The sequence below is a fragment of the Salmo salar genome, chromosome 10 (assembly GCF_965601325.2).
Source record: "Salmo salar chromosome 10, fSalSal1, whole genome shotgun sequence".
Lineage (NCBI taxonomy): Eukaryota > Metazoa > Chordata > Actinopteri > Salmoniformes > Salmonidae > Salmo > Salmo salar.
Window position 1 is genome coordinate 119,334,688 of NC_138300.1, and position 20,340 is coordinate 119,355,027.

The 20,340-nt window shown below is 41.5% G+C and overlaps 2 protein-coding genes across 2 annotated transcripts in view; both read right to left on the reverse strand.

The window, feature by feature from the left end:
* Positions 1-1,388, reverse strand: part of LOC106561698 (solute carrier organic anion transporter family member 1C1) — a 32,174-nt gene extending 30,786 nt beyond the window's left edge. Inside the window, exon 1 of the mRNA XM_082956637.1 lies at positions 1,372-1,388. Within this exon, the coding sequence (XP_082812763.1) occupies positions 1,372-1,388 (17 nt within the window). The remainder of the gene's footprint in view (positions 1-1,371) is intronic.
* Positions 1,389-14,896: 13,508 nt separating this feature from the next.
* LOC106561697 (cGMP-inhibited 3',5'-cyclic phosphodiesterase 3A) overlaps positions 14,897-20,340 on the reverse strand; it is a 224,941-nt gene continuing 219,497 nt past the window's right edge. The window contains exon 15 of the mRNA XM_014125905.3: positions 14,897-20,269. Coding sequence (XP_013981380.3) covers positions 19,968-20,269 — 302 coding nt within the window. The 3' untranslated portion in view covers positions 14,897-19,967. The remainder of the gene's footprint in view (positions 20,270-20,340) is intronic.

Sequence of the window (20,340 nt, forward strand, 5' to 3'; positions counted from 1 at the left end):
TACTTAATAGGCTCTTACTATAGTCATTTAACCTCTTGAGATGGGAAAACATTTTTTTTATTTTTTAATAAGTTGAATATGTGCTCTTCATGAAAGAAGAAAAAAGTATTTAATTCATGAATTTTTTCCAGTAAATTACAATACCCAAAAGATAATAATTGAATGGAATGACCCTGTAGCTGATGTGGCACTGGTAAGTAGTTAGCTGTGTGTGCAGTGCAGTAGTAGGGTCCATCGCACAAGACCTAGAAGTACTGTAGCCCAAGACGTAGAAACGCCTGGGCTTTTCTGGGTCACTGGTGTTGACGGTGCTACTTGACATACGTAACATATGCCATGTAGCAGAAACTTTTATCCTAAGCAACTTACATTTTTTCGTATGGGTGGCCATGGCGGACATTGGACCCACTACCCTGGCGTTGCTAGCATCAGGCTCTCACAAACGGAGCAACACAGGACCGTGAAGGGTTGTTGTGCAGAAGGTCCCTTGTTTGAGCCCAGATCAGGACAAAGACAGGCCCTAAACTCTGTTACAGTAAGTCACTTGCTGCTGAGGGCTACCTCACTCATTTTACAGATACAGTGCTTGTGTATACACTGTGTAAAGTTAATGTACAGTACAGTCATCATTAGCTGCACTAATCATATACAAAGACAACTACTGTACACACACAGTACACAAGCTAGTGGCAAACAAGAAACTGTTTCACTGTACAGTACACAGACAGACAGACATACATAGAAACAGACTCTCTCTCTCTCTCTCTCTCTCTAAGCAGCCCTGAGTCTGGGTTAGAACATTTATTTTCACACTTTATAATACCCTGCAGGGTCTGGGTCTGGGTGAGGGAGGGAGGGAGGTTGCAATCCAAAGGGCACTAAGGGCTAAGTGTTGAGGGCTCATAGTGAGCATTTCTCCTTTGCTAAAATAATCCATCCACCTGACAGGTGTGGCATTTCAAGAAGCTGATTAAACAGCATAATCATTACACAGGTGCACCTTGTGCTGGGGACAATAAAAGGCCACCCTAAAATGTGCAGTTTTGTGACACAACACAATGCCACAGATGTCTCAATTTGCATGCTGACTGCAGGAATGTCCACCAGAACTGTTGCCAGAGAATTGAATGTTAATTTCTCTACCATAAGCCACCTCCAAAGTTGTTTTAGAGAATTTTGCAGTACGTCCAACCGGCCTCACAACCGCAGACCACGTGTATGACGTGTGGGAGAGCGGTTTGCAACGTTGTGGCGGTGGGGTTATGGTACGGGCAGGCATAAGCTATGGGCAAAGAACACAACTGTATTTTATAGATGGCAATTTGAATGCACAGAGATACCGTAACGACATCCTGAGGCCAATTGTCGTACAATTCATCCACCGCCATTATCTCTTGTTTCAGCATGATAATACACGGCCCCATGTCGCAAGGATGTATATACAATTCCTGGCAGCTCCCATTTCTTCCATGGCCTGCATACTCACCAGGCATGTCACCCATTGACCATGTTTGGCATGCTCTGGATCGACGTGTACGACAGCGTGTTCCAGTTCCCGCAAATCCAGAAACTTCGCACGGCCACTGAAGAGGAGTGGGACAACATTCCACAGGCCATAATCAACAGCCTGATCAACTTGAGGGAGATGTGTCACGCTGCATGAGGCAAATGGTGGCCACACTAGATACTGACTGTTTTTTTGATCCATGCCCCTACCTTTGTTTTAAAGATATCTGTGACCAACAGATGCATATCTGTATTCCCAGTCATGTGAAATACATAGATTAGGGCCTAATACATGTATTTCCTTATATGAACTGCAACTTAGTAAAATCTTTCAAATTGTTGTATGTTGCATTTAGATTTTTGTGCAGTGTAACACCTTGCAAGATCATTATTAGGCTTAGATAATATTCACTACGTTCCACTGCAGTCAAGTTCACTCAAGCTTCTGTTTTGAAATAATCAATTAGGGAAACCAAAGATTAAAGCATAATATACTGTACACACACTGCCTTATAACAATGATAAACAGTACACACACACACACACTGTCTTACAGCATGATCTACACCCACACACACTGTCTTACAGCATGATCTACACCCACACACACTGTCTTACAGCATGATCTACACCCACACACACTGTCTTACAGCATGATCTACACACACACACACACACACACACACACACACACACATCGTCTTACAACATGATATACACACTGTCTTACACTGCCACTAGATTCCTCTAAGTGATGCTTCTAGTTTGTTCCCTTTAAGCCAGTCAGATGCCTTTCAGTCAGATGACGACCCCCCCCCCCCGCGCACACACACACACACACCACACACACACACACACACACACACACACACACACACACACACACACACACACACACACACACACACACACACACACACACACACACACACACACACACACACACAAATAAATAAAACCGCATACAAACATGGTCTCTTTTTAGCTCCAAAATGCAGGTGCTTCAGCCTAGATCAGTGCTTTCTGTGGTGATGGGGCAGCCAGCGGAAAATACGGAGCTTAGGTGTTGGTAATGGTCTCTAGTTGCGCCGTGATTGGCTCAGTGTTCTGTCACTCATGGGGACACTACTTCCCTGCCAAGTCTATGGGTAGAGCTAAAAAATTCTATAGTTACATTAGAAGTGCCCATCCAAGAAGGCTCAAGGTCATTGGCCACAGATAAAATTACGTTAAATCACATACCTACAGTAGCCTTGATTGGACTGATCATGTCAACATCATACTTTCAAATCTTAGCTAGCAGTCATCATCATGAATCAAGTTGACAATCTACTGGAAAATCCTTTTTAATCCTTGTCATATGAAGAGAAATAATGAAGAGAAATTATAGATAAAACGTATCATTGCTCATCGGCCATTGGACATAAACATTACAAAACAAGTTGATCTTCGCAAATTCAAAAATGAATGGTTTGGAAGGAATCAATGGCTAACTGCAAGCATTGGAAAGTAATCATTAGCTTGCTATTGAGTGGAGTGGCTGTGTGGATTAAGGGTCTCTTTTCCTAGTTTAAAATGATAAACATACAACATTGGCCATGCTGTCAATGAAGCATGATTTGTTCCGCGCTCAAAACAACTGTTAACTCGGAACTGTGAAATCTGACTTCAGTGAGTTCAAGACAACTGGGAACTCGGGAAAAACAAGCTTCGAACGGTCATCCAACTCGGGAACTCGGGCCTCTTTCTAGAGCTACGACCCGAAGATCACTGACGTCATTATGATTCAACCTTGTTTTTTTTCCGAGTTCCCAGTTGTCTTGAAAGCAACCATAAATGAGAATGCTAGACTTTGATGACATAATTTGCCCACGAAGACCTGCCGCGCCACCTTCCTGTTCAAGTGAGCACATCACAAGGAGAATCCAAAAATGTCTTATATGGAGCTGCATAAATTATGTAATATGCCAGGGAGATATGTATACTGTAGCTAAGAAAGTAATACTAAGTGTATGTTGTGTAGTAAGCTGTTAGTAGCTCATGTGCCTCACCCTAATCATTTGGTCCCTTTCCCCCCTCATTACTTAGTCTACGTTTTGGACTTGGTGGTGCACATGAAGCCTATAACCTGTTTAAGAGAAATGTAATCATTTAATATTATAAGAGCTTTCATTGTCTGCTTATCTACCCCCTTTATTTATCCTACGGTTCTGATTTGGTGTACAGGGAGGATACTGTAAGAATGGCCCATGTTCTGAATTCTGTCGCTGTACATTTCAAAAGAGCTGAACAAATAGTTATATTGACTACGTCTGTCTTAGCTCGCTCATTAATGTCTTCATCTAAATGACAGATTGCCTCTTATCCACTCGTCGTTCCCTTATGCCATAGTTTGTACATCTCAATTGTCAGTAGAAACCACATTTGTTTAACCAAGTCAGCCATATCAGCCATGTTTTTTTAAGGCAGTAAATGAGGCTGAATGAACTGTTTCGCTGCCAGACAAGGCTCTGCTGATAACCAGGTGTAGCAGTGGTAAGGTGTTGGGACTGGTTGTTGGGACAGCTTCATGTAGGGCCTAACAGTTTGTGGGCACCGTTTGTCACCGTTATAGTGCAATTCATGTATTGTTTAGTGTTGTGTTGTGCTGTGCTGTGTAGTGGCTTTGCTGGCATGCATCCCACATTACACTTTTTTTTTGCCCCACCAAGATTTACATGCTCAAATCACCACTGTGTGGTTACACTCTTAGAAAAAAAGGTGCTACCTAGAACCTGCCATAAAGAGTTATTTGGATGAATGACTGCCCTGATAAGAGAATCCCTTTAGGTTACAGGTAGAACCTTTTCACCAAAAGGTTCCTAATTGGAGTGTTTTCGTGGGTGAAAGGGTTCTATCTGGAAGGGAAATGACAAAAAAGTGTTCTATCTGGAAACTACATTTACATTTAAGTCATTTAGCAGACGCTCTTATCCAGAGCAACTTACAAATTGGTGCATTCACCTTATGATATCCAGTGGAACAACCACTTTACAATAGTACATCTAAATCTTTTAGGGGGGGGGGGGGGTAGAAGGATTACTTTGTTCTACATGGAAACTAAACAGTGTTTAATCTGGAAACTAAACAGTGTTTAACCTGGAAACTAAACAGTGTTCTCCTACAGCCGAGGAACCCTTTACAAACCCTTTTTGAAGAGTTTTTATGCGACAGAATAATTTGTCCTAGAACTCTACAGTACAGACAGACACAGAGACAGAGACAGAGACAGAGACAGAGACAGAGACAGAGACAGAGACAGAGACAGACAGTGTAGGATCAGTTCTTCCTTTTAGATCTTAAAGAATATGTTTATATGAATAACAGGGACCTGATCCTAGATCAGTACAGGGTTTTAATTTCCCATGAGGTGATCTGAGAAGAGACAAGTACTGTACCTTCAGACTGGAGCAACTGGACCTCTGCATCCCTGAAGATGATGGGGTAGAGGAGATGTCGTCTGGGGTCCACCTCCCTTTAGATGGAACCTCCATCTTTCTAAGGAAGATTATGGTTTCTTCAGGTGAAGGAGTTTCTCTGTTGTAATCTTTCGTCATTGGTTCACTCACACCTGTTGGAAGATATTATTTTCCAAAGAAAGTAAATTACTGGCTACAGGCATCATCTAAAAATATGGAATTATATGGTGCCTTTCTTTTCCATTTGTTTAGATGGAGGCTGGAAAAATGAAATGAGACTCACACTTCATCAGCCAAATGACATTTACAGGGGGTGGACAGACTTTTGGGTCACGGAGGAGAGAGGATGGAGGACGGAGGACAGACTTTTGCCCAAATGAGAAAAGCCTCAAGTTGTAGGCCTATGTCCTTTTTTCTCGCTGCCGGAAACGCCATCTCCAGTCAAGGGTACAGTGGCACAACTTCCACCAAAATGGCGCTGCTTTTGTTTACGAGGTCACTAACATATTACTTTAGCTTTGAAAGGTTGACCAAACCAATCTAATATCAAAGACGGTGGCCACTTTGTGGTATAATTTCTTCGTGATTTTCTGAACAACTTATTTAACAACTGAATCATGTAGCCTACAGAAGAGATGAGGAAACATCATGTGTGTGGAAGCCACAAGCGGTTTCTCACGGTAAACAACGCACCCTTTGTTTTCTTACTGGAGCAAACAGACAGGAAGTACAGATAGCCGCATGCACTAAAAGGGCCTATAGCCTACTGTTTACATCTATTTGAATTCATAACCCCTTCATCTGATTATCCAGTGATTTATCATTGTTTGATAGCCTTTTATAGAATTGCACCAACAGCCTAGTGAAACCAATATGTTCAAAGTTGAATAATTTCTACAACTCTTGAACAGAAATGGGTCAACGAACGTTGTTTTTTTTTGTTTTTTTAATGTCACATTGTGTGAATAAAATGACATTTTCATCACTTGGTTTCATGACTCTCTCTCTCTCTCTCTCTCTCTCTTTCATTGCACACTATGGTATTTCACCCAATAGATATGGGAGTATCAACATTTGGTTTTCTAATTCTTTGTGGGTCGGTGTAATCTGGGGGAAATGTGTCTCTAATGTGGTCATACATTTGGCAGGAGGTTAGGAAGTGCAGCCCAGTTTCCACCTCATTTTGTGGGCAGTGTGCACATAGCCTGTCTTGTCTTGAGAGCCAGGTCTGCCTACGGCGGCCTTTCTCAATAGCAAGGCTATGCTCACTGAGTCTGTACATAGGAAAGCTTTCCTAAGTTTGGGTCAGTCACAGTGGTCAGGTATTCTGCCACTGTGTACTCTCTGTTTAGGGCCAAATAGCATTCTAGTTTGCTCTGTTTTTTTGTTAATTCTTTCCAATGTGTCAAGTAGTTATATTTTTGTTTTCTCATTCTCTCTCTTTCTCTCATTCTCTCTCTCTCCCCCATATCTCTTTCTTTCCTCATCTCTCTCTTCCCATCTCTCTCTCTCTCTCCCCCCATCTCTCTCTCTCTCTCCCCCCATCTCTCTCTCTCTCCCCCCATCTCTCTCTCTCTCCATCTCTCTCTCTCCCCCCATCTCTCTCTCTCTCTCTCTCTCTCTCAGCAACCCAAGTGGCTAATTAATAGTTAATTTATTCAGTAGGTCTGCTAATGGTAAGGTCTCTGATTATAGACAATCTGATAGGTCATATCAAAGCTAATAACATTATAGACTGTTTTCCTAATAACCTTTACAAAACAATACCTAATGGTGAAGCCTACGTGTGATCTTAAACTAATCTATGGATGCAGCAGTACTTTTGTCCAATAATGTCCAATAGGGTACACATTTCTCCTTATGCGCCAGTGTCCGCATTTAATCATTCTAAATATTGAATATGATGTCGTTTTTTTTTCTTCATTATTGTTAGTTGTTAGGCGCTCATAAAGGGCGACAAACAAAACAAAGCAAATTACATTTTCACATGCCACTGTTGACACAGCAATGCTGCACTTCCTACGATGTCTGTGATCTGTATTTCTCAATCAGTGACATTTGACGAGAGCATCATTCTTTTTTTAAGGATCTAAAGATAATTGGTTAACAGTCCACCATGATAAAATATAATATAGCCTAATATGTTATTCGTTTTTTTAATTTAATTTTTTATTATTCACTGGAAATCTGAGACTAAATATGTTGCCATAGCCTAATAAATATATTTAATTGATTCCTACTTACCCAAGTACTTTTTTTCTGAACTGAAGGACCTCGGAGGCTGCAGAGCTTTGACTTGTCGATGTTATATCCACTCTGAAACTTCTTCGCAGCAGAAGCCCTGCCCGAACCCCTGGTTCCAGTTTTCAATTTTCCATATGCTTTCTTGTCCAATCGAAAGATCGCTTTCTTCAATAATCACCTCAATCAATTTCTCAGAATTTTCATTTTTTGGTTGTGGATTTCAGTCCGGCTTTGACAAGCGACCACATACCCGGAGAATTGGAGCAATCTGAGCGTTTGAAGCCTATAGTTCAGTTCATGGAAACCGCTGGCTGAGAATTGAACCGAAACACGTGATGCGCGTCTGTGTAGAACTATAGAAAAGCACACTTAATTCATGCCATTATTTTAGCCGTTAATTAAATCTAGGCTATAGAGCATCACGGCAAACGCAGGGAAAGTATGTTGGGTGTGGTAAATCGGAATAGCCTAAACATCGAAAGAAAAAAAAAGAAGATGTCTTAGCAGATGATGAGAGTGGAACGTGATGATGAGAGTTTGGTGACGTGTTGATCAGCTAAACTCTAAAGTGCTGTGAATGAATCATTCATTTAGCTGCAGGTGATCATGTCTAATTAACAGTTGTTGTTTTTTGCGACATAACAAGCCATAACATATTTTCTTTCTCAGGCTCACATGTTGATGTGAAACATGTTATAATTCAAAACAGTAAAGTATAGTTCTGCCTAATATGTACCATATGAGTTTGTAACAGTTTTACAGCACTTCTACCTGCAGGGATATACAGTGCCAATAACTATTCAAACCCGCACCTGTTAGGCCAACAATATCTTATTGTATGACTGCAGTATTTGACGTTTGTCCACAAACATCGATTTTTTTTAAGGTTAAATTTAGGCAAAAAGTGCCCACCACTGGGATTGAACCAGCGATCCTCTGCGCCAGAGCTCGTGGTTTAGCAAGCCATAGCATGCCGTATGAAGCCGCGAGCCTACTTGATGGGAATAGCGCTCACTGTTGTCCCTAGTGGCCGGTATTAAAGGCATCTCCCGACGTTCTAGGGACCTGGAATAGTTATTTGGGCGGCAGGTAGCTCAGTGGTTAGAGCATTAGGCCAGTAACGAAAGGTTGCTGGATTGAATGCCTGGGCTGACAATCTGTCATTCTGCCCCTGAACAAGGCAGTTAACCCACTGTTCTCTGGTAGGCCGTCATTGTAAATAAGAATTTGTTCTTAACTGACTTGCCTAGTTAAATAAAAAAATATATTGGATCTGGTGTGACCTGGCTGGTTAACCCTCAAATGGTCCAATGCCACATCTTGATAATAAGCATAATTGGAACTAATTGGGCACACTTAATGACCCATTGTAATTCCAATGGTTTTTTAAATTTTGCTTCTATCATGGTGTGAATATTCCACACTGGCAGCATAGCTTAATTTTAATTTTATTTATTTCACCTTAACCAGGTAGGCCAGTTGAGAACAAGTTCTCATTTACAATTGTGACCTGGCCAAGATAAAGCAAAGCAGTGCGACAAAAAACAACAACACAGAGTTACACATGGAATAAACAAACATACAGTCAATAATACAGTAGAAAAAATCTATATACAGTGTGTGCAAATGGCGTAAGGAGGTAAGGCAATAAATAGGCCATAGTAGCGAAGTCATTACAATTTAGCAAATGAACACTGGAGTGATAGATGTGCAGATGATGATGTGCAAGTAGAAATACTGGTGTGCAAAAGAGCAAAAAAAAGTAAATAAAAACAATATGGGGATGAGGTAGGTAGTTGGATGGGCTATTTACAGATGGGCTGTGTACAGCTGCAGCGATCGGTAAGCTGCTCAGATAGCTAATGCTTAAAGTTAGTGAGGGAGATATAAGTCTCCAGCTTCAGCGATTTTTGCAATTCGTTCCAGTCATTGGCAGCAGAGAACTGGAAGGAAAGGCGGCCAATAGGTGTTGGCTTTGGGGATCACCAGTGAGATACACCTGCTGGAGCGCGTGCTACGGGTGGGTGTTGTTATGGTGACCAGTGAGCGGAGATAAGGCGGAGCTTTAACTAGCAAATACTTATAGATGACCTGGAGCCAGTGGGTCTGGCGACGAATATGTAGCGAGGGCCAGCCAACGAGAGCATACAGGTCGCAGTGGTGGGTAGTATATGGGGCTTTGGTGAAGAAACGGATGGCACTGTGATAGACTGCGTTCAGTTTGCTGAGTAGAGTGTTGGAGGCTATTTTGTAAATGACATTGCTGAAGTCGAGGATCGGTAGGATAGTCAGTTTTACGAGGGTATGTTTGGCAGCGTGAGTGAAGGAGGCTTTGTTGCGAAATAGGAAGCCGATTCTAGATTTACTTCTGGATTGGAGATGCTTAATATGAGCCTGGAAGGAGAGTTTGCAGTCTACCCAGATACCTAGGTATTTGTAGTTGTCCACATATTCTAAGTCAGAACTGTCCAGAGAAATTATGCTAGTCGGGCGGGCGTGGGCAGCGATCGGTTGAAAAGCATGCATTTAGTTTTACTAGCGTTTAAGAGCAGCAAATAAATGTGTGACTTTTTTCATCTGTGAATATTATGTTAATTATGTTAATATGCTGATCCAGAGATAGGGAGAGATAGAGAGAGAGAGAGAGACAGGCAGACAGGCAGACAGACAGACAGACAGACAGACAGACAGACAGACAGACAGACAGACAGACAGACAGACAGACAGACAGACAGACAGACAGACAGACAGACAGACAGACAGCATAGGCCAGTACAGTATGAACTGTAGAATGGAAATGGCAGAACAGCACAAACATTAATCTGGGATGGGTCAAAGATAACTGAAGTAAATGACTTTCGCCCTGTATCACTCACTTCTGTCATCATGAAGTGCTTTGTGAGAATAGTCAAGGATCATATCACCTCCACCTTACCTGCCACCCTAGACCCACTTCAATTTGCTTAATGCCCCAATAGATCCACAGACAATGCAATCGTCATCCCACTGCACACTGCCCTATCCCATCTGGACAAGAGGAATACATATGAAAGAATGCTGTTTCATTGACTACAGCTCAGCATTCAAAACCAAAGCTCCAAGCTCATCATTAAGCTTAAGGCCCTGGGTCTCAACCCCACCCTGAGCAATTGGGTCCTGGACCATCTGACAGGCCACCTTCAGGTGGTGAAGGTAGGAAACAACATCTCCACTTCGTTGATGTTCAACACTGGGGCCCCACAAGGGTGCGTGCTCAGCCCCCTCCTGTACTCCCTGTTCACCCATGACTGCGTGGCCATGCACACTTCGAATTTAATCATCAAGTTTGCTGATGACACAACAGTAGTGGGCTTGATTACCAACAACGACGAGACACTTAGAATGTGGTGTCAGGAAAACAACCTCTCACTTAACATCAACAAAACAAAGGAGATGATCGTGGACTTCAGGAAACAACAGAGGGAGCACCCCCCTATCGACGGGACAGCAGTGAAGGTGGAAAGTTTTAAGTTCCTCGGCGTACACACCATGGACAAACTGAAATGGTCCACCCACACACACAGTGTGGTGAAGAGAGCGCAACAGAGCCTCTTCAACATCAGGAGGCTGAAGAAATTTGGCTTGTCACCGAAAACACTCATGAACCTTTACAAACGCACAATTGAGAGCATCCTGTCAGGCTGTATCACCGCCTGGTACGGCAACTGCTCCGCCCTCAACCGCAGGGCTCTCCAGAGGGTGGTGCGGTCTGCACAACGCATCACCGGGGCCAAACTACCTGCCCTCCATGACACCTACAGCACCCAATGTCACAGGAAGGCCAAAAAGAGCATCAAGGACAACAACTGCCCGAGCCACTTCCTGTTCACCCTGCTACCATCCAGGAGACGAGGTCAGTACAGGTGCATCAAATCTGGGACCAAGAGACTGAAAAATAGATTATATCTCAAGGCCATCAGACTGTTAAACAGCCATCATTGACACAGAGAACCTGCTGCCTACATACAGACTCTAAATCATTAGCCACTTTAATTAATTGATCACTAGTCACTTTGATAATGCCACTTTAAAACATTACATATGAATATCAGTGGAGGCTGTTGAGCATGGTGCTTGTAGTCCATAACTCAGTTAGTAGAGCATGGTGCTTGTAGTCCATAACTCAGTTAGTAGAGCATGGTGCTTGTAGTCCATACAGGGGCGAAAATCTGATATCAACTTTGGAGGGGACAATTACATGAAATTTTCTCAAGAGCAATTCCTGAGGGGGACACCAAAAGTAGTGCTGTAACACATAGCCGACATTGTAATATGGTAAATGTATATTGAGGAACTTAAGAAATAAGGTGTTTGCCGTACTCCTAACTACCGGTACCCAAAACTACACAACTAATCACAACAGCAATACCATTGCCTTTAACAAATCTTAGTTCAGTCACCAGTTTAAGTTGAGAGTGGGGGTATCCATGGCATTTTCCAATTATGTTCCTATTTAACAAGTCAAAAAAATTGAGAACCTTTCATAATGTTGCCAAACAAAGACTCAACAAACTTACCTGTGACTCCCTGTCTCTGCCAGTCTGTCCCTGCATATCTGTCCCCAACTCTGCTGTCTGTGTGTCATCTGTTGCCTGCTCTGCCTAATGACATCATTGTGAAACATTTCCATTAGAATTTCATTTCTTTCTTATGAACATTTTATCAACTAGTCTTTGAGATATTAGGCTACTAGGGTTCTTACTATGCGTTTTGGTGTATTGAAAAATACTCTGATGTCCGTCTTTTATTTTTCTGCCATTTTTCTACCTGGCTGGCTGGCTGGCTACACACACAGTGTGTATGTTATTTACAGTAGGAGATGGGCTTCTATCATCTTCAATCATTCTATTTGGGCTTCGATCTAAAAGGTAGCTAGCAAATGTGAAACGGATTAAAATGACAAGAGTTGACAGCTGTATGAGTTCACCATTTACACAACATATGCTGCAACCTTTTGTAATTTTAATAGTTTGTTTCATATTGGCTGGCTTCCAACAATAGCTGAATTTGCAAAGCTAGCAAGCACCAATTCAGTTTCAGTGGTGTTTGCTATAATCTTTGCTACCCGGGTTAAATAAAGGTGAAATAAAATAAATAAATAAAAGTTCCCTTGCGACAATTTAGCTTTCGCAACGAGACCATTAAATATATTTAAGACAAGGGTAGAAGAGAGTGTAGTTCTGTTCAGTTTGGATTTCAGTTTATCGCTAACCTTATCACTGGGACTTTAAAGCACTAACTTACATCATCTGCATGCTGATCTTGGAATAAATTGACGATAGCAAAGATTCCATCTTTGACGACGCCACATAAATGGAATAGGTACTAGCTAGCTTAATAGTTAATATTTGCGCGCTAGCTCTGCATATTCAGCTAGTGTGTGTGCACGATTGACTGGATTAACCTCACGTCAATTATGTGCATTGAGTGCCTTTCAGACAGTAGATACGACCTCTCTGTTACCGAGCAAGCTAAGGAACTGGCAGTGGATCAAACCATTGTGAGGCAAAGGGTGGGGGGGTCGCAATCTTTTGAAACTTAAAAACGCGCTATTAAGTGTCTATAATCAGCACAATTGCTATCATTGCGTATTATTAATATTATTTAAATTACATAGTTATGTTTCAGTGATATATTGGGGGGGACAAATCATATTTTTCCCAGGATGGGGGGGTCGTGTCCCCCCCGTCCCCCCCGGGATTTCCGCCCCTGAGTCCATAACTCAGTTAGTAGAGCATGGTGCTTGTGGTCCATAACTCAGTTAGTAGAGCATGGTGCTTGTGGTCCATAACTCAGTTAGTAGAGCATGGTGCTTGTAGTCCATAACTCAGTTAGTAGAGCATGGTGCATGTAGTCCATAACTCAGTTAGTAGAGCATGGTGCTTGTAGTCCATAACTCAGTTAGTAGAGCATGGTGCTTGTAGTCCATAACTCAGTTAGTAGAGCATGGTGCTTGTAGTCCATAACTCAGTTAGTAGAGCATGGTGCCTGTGGTCCATAACCTAGCTTACAATGCCAGGATAGTGAGTTTCATTCCCAACATTACCAGTATGTAAAATGTATGCACACATGTCTGTAAGTCGCTTTGGATAAATAAATGGCATATATTATTATTGTTAAGCGTTACATTCTCAATAAAAATCTGCCAATCTTCAGATGGCAATGAAGACAAATATATATATATATATACATATACTTATATGCATGTACACTGATCAAACATATAAACACAACATGTAAAGTGTTGGTCCCTTGTTTCATGAACTGAAATAAAAGATCCCAGAAATGGTACATAAGCATATTTCTCGCAAATTAGATTACATCCCTGTTAGTGAGCATTTATCCTTTGCCAAGATTTTTTTTATTTAACTAGGCAAGTCAGTTAAGAACAAATTCTTATTTACAATGACGGCCTACCAGGGAACAGGGGGTTAACTGCCTTATGGAGGGGCATAACCACAGATTTTTACATTGTCAGGTCAGGGATTTTGATCCAGCAACCTTTGGTTTACTGGCCCAACGCTCTAACCACTAAACCCCATAATTATAATCCATCCACCTGACAGGTGTGGCTTATCAAGAAGCTGATTAAACAGCATGATCATTACACAGGTGCACCTTGTACTGGGGACAATTAAAGGCCACTTAAAAATGTTTTGAGGGAGCGTGCAATTGGCATGCTGACTGCAGGAATGTCCACCAGAGCTGTTGACAGAGAATTGGTTGCTAATTTCTATACCATAAGCTGCCTCCAACGTTGTTTTAGAGAATTGCAGTACGTCCAACCGTAGACCCTGTGTATGGCGTCGTGTGGGCAAGCGGTTTGCTGATGTCAACATTGTGAACAGAGTGCCCATGGCGGCAGTGGGGTTATGGTACGGGCAGGCATAAGCTATGGACAACGAACACAATTACATTTTATCGATTGGCAATTTCAATGCACAAAATTACCGCAATGAGATCCTGAGGCCCATTGTGAGGCCCATTTCTTTTACGGTATTGTCACAACATCGACGGAAGGTGGCGCCCCTCCTCGCCCGGGCGGCGCTCGGCGGTCGTCGTCGCCGGCCTACTAGCTGCCACCGATCCTCTGTTTATTTTCAGTTGGTCAGGTCTAGTTTAGGTTTGCACCTGTTTAGTATTAGTTCATTAGTGGGGGGTTATTTAGTCTTTCTGTGTAGGTTTGTTTTTGTGCCATGATTATTTTCGTCAGGTTGTACGTCTGGGGAACAGGTGTTTTTTCCCTCTGCCTGTGGGTTTTGTGGCAGTGTGTTTTGGGCTGCGTCCTTACGCTGTGTTCGGACTGTTTGTGGGTATTTGTTTTACTTTGCCCTGCCCTACCTGTTTTGGCAAGTGTGGATTATTTATTAAAGACGAGTGTTCACAGACTTGTGTCTCCTGTGCCTGACTTCAACCCTCCTGCTTCCTTGAGCGCTCTGACAGGTATCTGTAACCAACAGATGCATATCTGTATTCCCAATCATATAAAAACCATAGATTAGGGTCTAATTTATTTATTTCAATTGACTGATTTCCTTCTATGAACTGTAACTCAGTATAAACGTAGAAATTGTTACATGTTGCGTTTATATTTTTGTTCAGTGTACATTTGAATATTCAAGCTGGAAAAAAATACACAGAGGCCCAAGTACCACAGAAATTAAAGTATTGTAATTCAATGTATTTCACATCACAACATCCACATTGTTCATCGTGTGACAACTTCTACTGATCTCAAAACATATTCACTGTATAGTACACATAATACCAATAGGCACTTCCAGTAATTCTGGCAATATAGTAACTACAGTATAGCGTCTAAATTACAAAATGGTAAAAATAAATAATGTATATCTAAAAGAGTTTTTTGTTTGTTTTAATATTTCTTTACTGTACAGCATATATATTGTACAAAATGGAGCATCAACCAGCAAGGAAATGAACAAGTTTTACTTAACAAATACTGTGTATTTTTTTTATTAAGTGTAAATATTGCTACATGTGTTAAGTGCAAGGTACTGGTGAGAGAAACCATTAGTCATTTAATCATCATCATGTGTCAACTACAGTATATAAAAATACAAGGCTAATTTTATTGTTTAGAGGACAGGAAAGCATGTTTGGTTCTCATTGTAAAAGATAATACATGTTTTTTTTTCTCCAATAATTATGGCAAATAAAGATGAATTTAGACAAAAAAGAGTGCTATTTTACATTGGAACTTTCAAAGATGGGTATTTTGGTATGGGGTAGGAACTAGGAACTAGGCTTGGCTCCCAGGCTTCGCTCAAAAGGTGAGCTGGAAGTCTCTGACAGTCAGACAAACAGGGGGGAGATTGACTGATCAGTGACCACTGTGTCATAGCAAAACAAAATGAGCTGTGTCAAGGTTGCAAAAATGTGACACATTATTCAAAATAATAAACAAAACTCTACAGTTGTACATGTTTAATGTCTCATAGTTTTGTGTGCATCCATCCGATTGGCAGGCCATACTGACAAGAGATCAGAGGTGGACGTTATTACACACACACACACATATATATATATATATATATATATATATATATATATATATATATATATATATATATATATATATATATATATACATACACACACACACACACACACACACACACACACACACACACACACACACACACACACACACACACACACACACACACACACACACACACACGTGTTTAACAATCATTCTGTGTACTATCATGCATCAGAAATTAGAATGTCCAATTAAATGAATAACATGATCATATGGGGCTCCATACCACACCAAATATTATCTCACAAAACATTCCAGGTCTTTTCGAACTTTTGTAAATAAATGGAAAAGACATATCATATTGCAGTTTCACAGGTGGTGGCAACAGCGTTGTTTGATATCACAGAAAAACACTGAGAGAGACTGACCATATGTTATGATGTGTGTGATTTAAGCAATAAGGTCCGAGGGGGTGTGGTATATGGCCAATATACCACGACTAAGGGCTGTTCTCTTGTACGACACAATGCTGAGTGCCTGGATACAGGCCTTAGCCCGTGGTATATTGGCCATATACCACAAACCCCCGAGGTTCCTTATTGCTATTATAAACGTATTTAGAGCAGTACAAATGTATGTTTTGTCATACCCATGGTATACGGTCTGGTATACCACAGCTTTCATCCAATCAGCATTCAGGGCTCAAACCACCCAGTTTATAGAAAGACTTAGACCACATGTAATGCAGAATCATATCATGTAAATGGTAACCTGCTGTTCACACAGTGTCATTCAGAATCATATCATGTAAATGGTAACATGCTGTTCACACAGTGTCATTCAGAATCATATCATGTAAATGGTAACCTGTTGGCCACACAGTGTCATTCAGTTAAATAATAAAGACCATATAGAAAGAACAGATGGTAAAGAGGTCAATGGAACTCGACCAAAACAATGGAAATGCCATGGAAACGTGTGGGGGAAAGATGCCATGCGAGAAAGATCCCGAATCTCCTCATTTCCCCCCCAGCCAAATGATCCTACATTTAGACTGTTGTTTACATGTGTATTCCACACTATGTTGAGGTAAAAATCAGAGTATAATGCTTGTATAGATGTCAACCCCCATACATGTTGATGTCATCGTCATCAATCAACTGCATTACAATTTTAAAAAACGACTTTTGACTACAACCACTGATTTCTGTATGCTAGCTACGCTACCAGCTTACACAAACAGGAGTTAGCATTTAGCAGTCACTTCTTCGAAACCTGAAAAGGGACAACTTTTACATGTTATGAGGTGAAAACAGCCAAATATATCCACATCAGATTTTAGTAACCACATTGTGGGCCCGTTACCAATGCATCATGACTGATTTGACCAATATCCACTTTGATGGATCAGATTTGTTAAATGTCTGCAAGTCCAGCGTCCTTCCATCGCCCACGGTATGCATTCCATTGACCTCTTTACTGCATCTATAGTGAAGCCAAGCGTTGCATACAGTATGGCCCTTTGTCTCTGAGGAACATGAATGGATGAAATGTTTGTGTCTGCCACTAGAAAGTTCACTGAAGTCCTGAACATGGGGTCTTTTTTTCCTGCAGGAAGGCTCTGGATTAAACTCTACATAAACCTGGATTCCAATCCAAAAATACATTTTAAAAAGTCCTTTACAACTTACAACCTATAAAGGCTTTATATAGCATACATAAAGTGTTGCTAACCACTACAACTATGTAGCTTATCCCATATACTGTACTGAGTATGCTATCGATGCAACGCACTAAACAAGTCATCATATCAACAATCAGCTATTTTCACTTGGAAGAATTATTAAAAACCTGATTGAGAAAGATAATGTAAAAGAACGATGTAAAATTTGGGATGAAAGGTGAGGGAACCCAAAATGTACAAGGAGCATAGGCAATTAATTCACCTTACCCAGTTCACCCCTAAAGCATACACAGTGTTTATAGTAGTGTTTGGCAGCAGTACACAGAGAGGAGCCTTGTCATTGATCTGTTGTGTGTAATGTTATTTACGGTGTGTGTTCACATGTTAATAGAAGGGGGGGGGGGGGCTCTGTAGGGGAGGGGCTCGCTCTGGTCAAAAGTAGTGCACTATATAGGGAATAGGGTACCATGGGGTCCTGGCCTAAAGTAGTGCACTATAAAGGGAATAGGGTGCCATTTAGGATGGAGACTGGCTGTCAAAGCTAGGACCATTATGTGCTACTCTGCTCTCTCCCTTAAAACCACCTCACAGTAAATGGTTCCTCCTTGTATGGCTTAGAGATCGTATACTGTGTGTGTGTGTGTGTGTGTGTGTGTGTGTGTGTGTGTGTGTGTGTGTGTGTGTGTGTGTGTGTGTGTGTGTGTGTGTGTGTGTGTGTGTGTGTGTGTGTGTGTGTGTGTGTGTGTGTGTGATCCTGTGTTACCATGTACCTGTATGTCATTATTGTAAAAGAGAATGTGTTCTCAATGACTTACCTGGTTAAATAAAAGCAAACTAAAATAACTGTTTGTGTCTATTGGGTTACTGAAACGAGAATCAATAGTCAATAAGTAGTAAAAAACAGTATTTTGTCTCCTGGTGATCTATGTAATCAGTTTATCTGGTAGTAGAGGAAGAATCCTGTCTTTGAGTTAGGTTGAGGAACTATGCCTTATAGTCATAGGACTATATTATCTTAGCAGGCACACAAGCCTGTTTTCTTTAACTGTATTAGAGAAACACTCATAAGACCTACAGTACTAACATCTCTTTTTCTGACTCCTCTCCTGACACCTGTAGTGTGTTCCAACTTCCTCTGAACCAAGCCATTGGTCAAAAAGACCCTGTAGTGTGTTCCAACTTCCTCTGAAACAAGCCATTGGTCAAAAAGACCCTGTAGTGTGTTCCAACTTCCTCTGAACCAAGCCATTGGTCAAAAAGACCCTGTAGTGTGTTCCAACTTCCTCTGAACCAAGCCATTGGTCAAAAAGACCCTGTAGTGTGTTCCAACTTCCTCTGAACCAAGCCATTGGTCTAAAAAGACCCTGTAGTGTGTTCCAACTTCCTCTGAACCAAGCCATTGGTCAAAAAAGACCCTGTAGTGTGTTCCAACTTCCTCTGAACCAAGCCATTGGTCAAAAAAGACCCTGGACTGAAGTCATAGGTTCTGCTCACCTGGAGTACCATGACATGAGAAATGTTACCAGCTGATGGTTCTGTCGATGTCATAGATCCTAGAGGGGCCTTATTAAAAGGGTGGGCTATACCGACCGTTTCAGTTTGTCAGTAAAACAAAAGATGCCTAGAGGGCATGTTTGCTGTCGTGTGCTTACAGAATATAGGTGTGAGATGCATTGTGGAATCAATTAAAGAACATTTAATAAAGATGGAAAATGTAGATTTGTATGAAGCTGTTCAGTCAAATTTTTCCCTTCTCAATCCACATAGTAAAAATAGAACCATATTACTGAGACTTATCAGACCCAGAGAAAATACTTAAAATCCCCCCCTAAACAAAACACATGAGTACAGGTGCATGTGATGTTTAAGTATAATTGCATTTAGAAAATATTTCTTATATATAAATTGGCGGCAGTCTCTGCAGTCCGTTGTTTACACAATGGGTTTGAGGTCTTCATGACTAAGTCTCAATCCGCTCTTGACGGTAGCAAAAAAGAGTCTGAGTATTTCCTGACTTCTTACACCAGTTTGTTACGTCCAGTATATGATCCTGTAAGTTATTGTAATAACGGATAGTTCCTCAAGAGGACGATTGACCGATGTTTCTGAACCTGACTTGTATTCTTTGTTTTTATATATAAAATGTGTAAACCACAAGTAAATATCTCCCACCCTGTGTTACATTTTCATTAGGCACAATGTCCCAAACTTCTACAGTGTTGTGTCTAAGTGAATGTGCTGGCAAAAAAATAATAAAATCAGTCAGCCTGTTTGTCAATAGGATAGAAAAAGTGATTTCATGTTCTGGCTCGGGCTTACGGCTGCCTAGTTTCATTCCCATGAGCCTTTGGTCCTTGCTATCTGGGATCCTTGGGACATCCCTACCCCATTTAAGTTTACATTTAAAATGGTTTAGGTAAGGGGTTAAGGTTAGGTAAGGGTTATGGTTAAGTTTAGGGTTGGGGTTAGGGTTTAGGGTAGCAATATCCCAAGGATCCCGAATAGCACTTGCCATGAGCCTTTGGGGCCCTCACTCTGGCCCCGCCTCTTCTGCAGGTTCAGACTCGTCCTGCGGGGGCGCTGGCCACTCCTCGTCTATTTCCTCCTCTGGCACCTCCCCTTCCTCTTCTGGCTCCTCCCCCTCCACTACATCCTCCCTGCTCCCTGGCTCCTCCTCCTCCTCGTGGATGGATAGGATTGGCTCAGCTACATTGTTTTGCTTGGGGGTTTCCTCTGCGATCACCTTCTTCCACATCTCGTGGTTGTCCATCAGGTGCTGGGTGATCTGACAGAACACTTTCCTCCTCTTTTTGGGAGCTGCTTTGGCTTTCTCTACAGAAGGGTTTGGAGAAAAAATATTTAATTGTTTTTTCATGCATTGATTCTGGCTAAATCTGGCACAT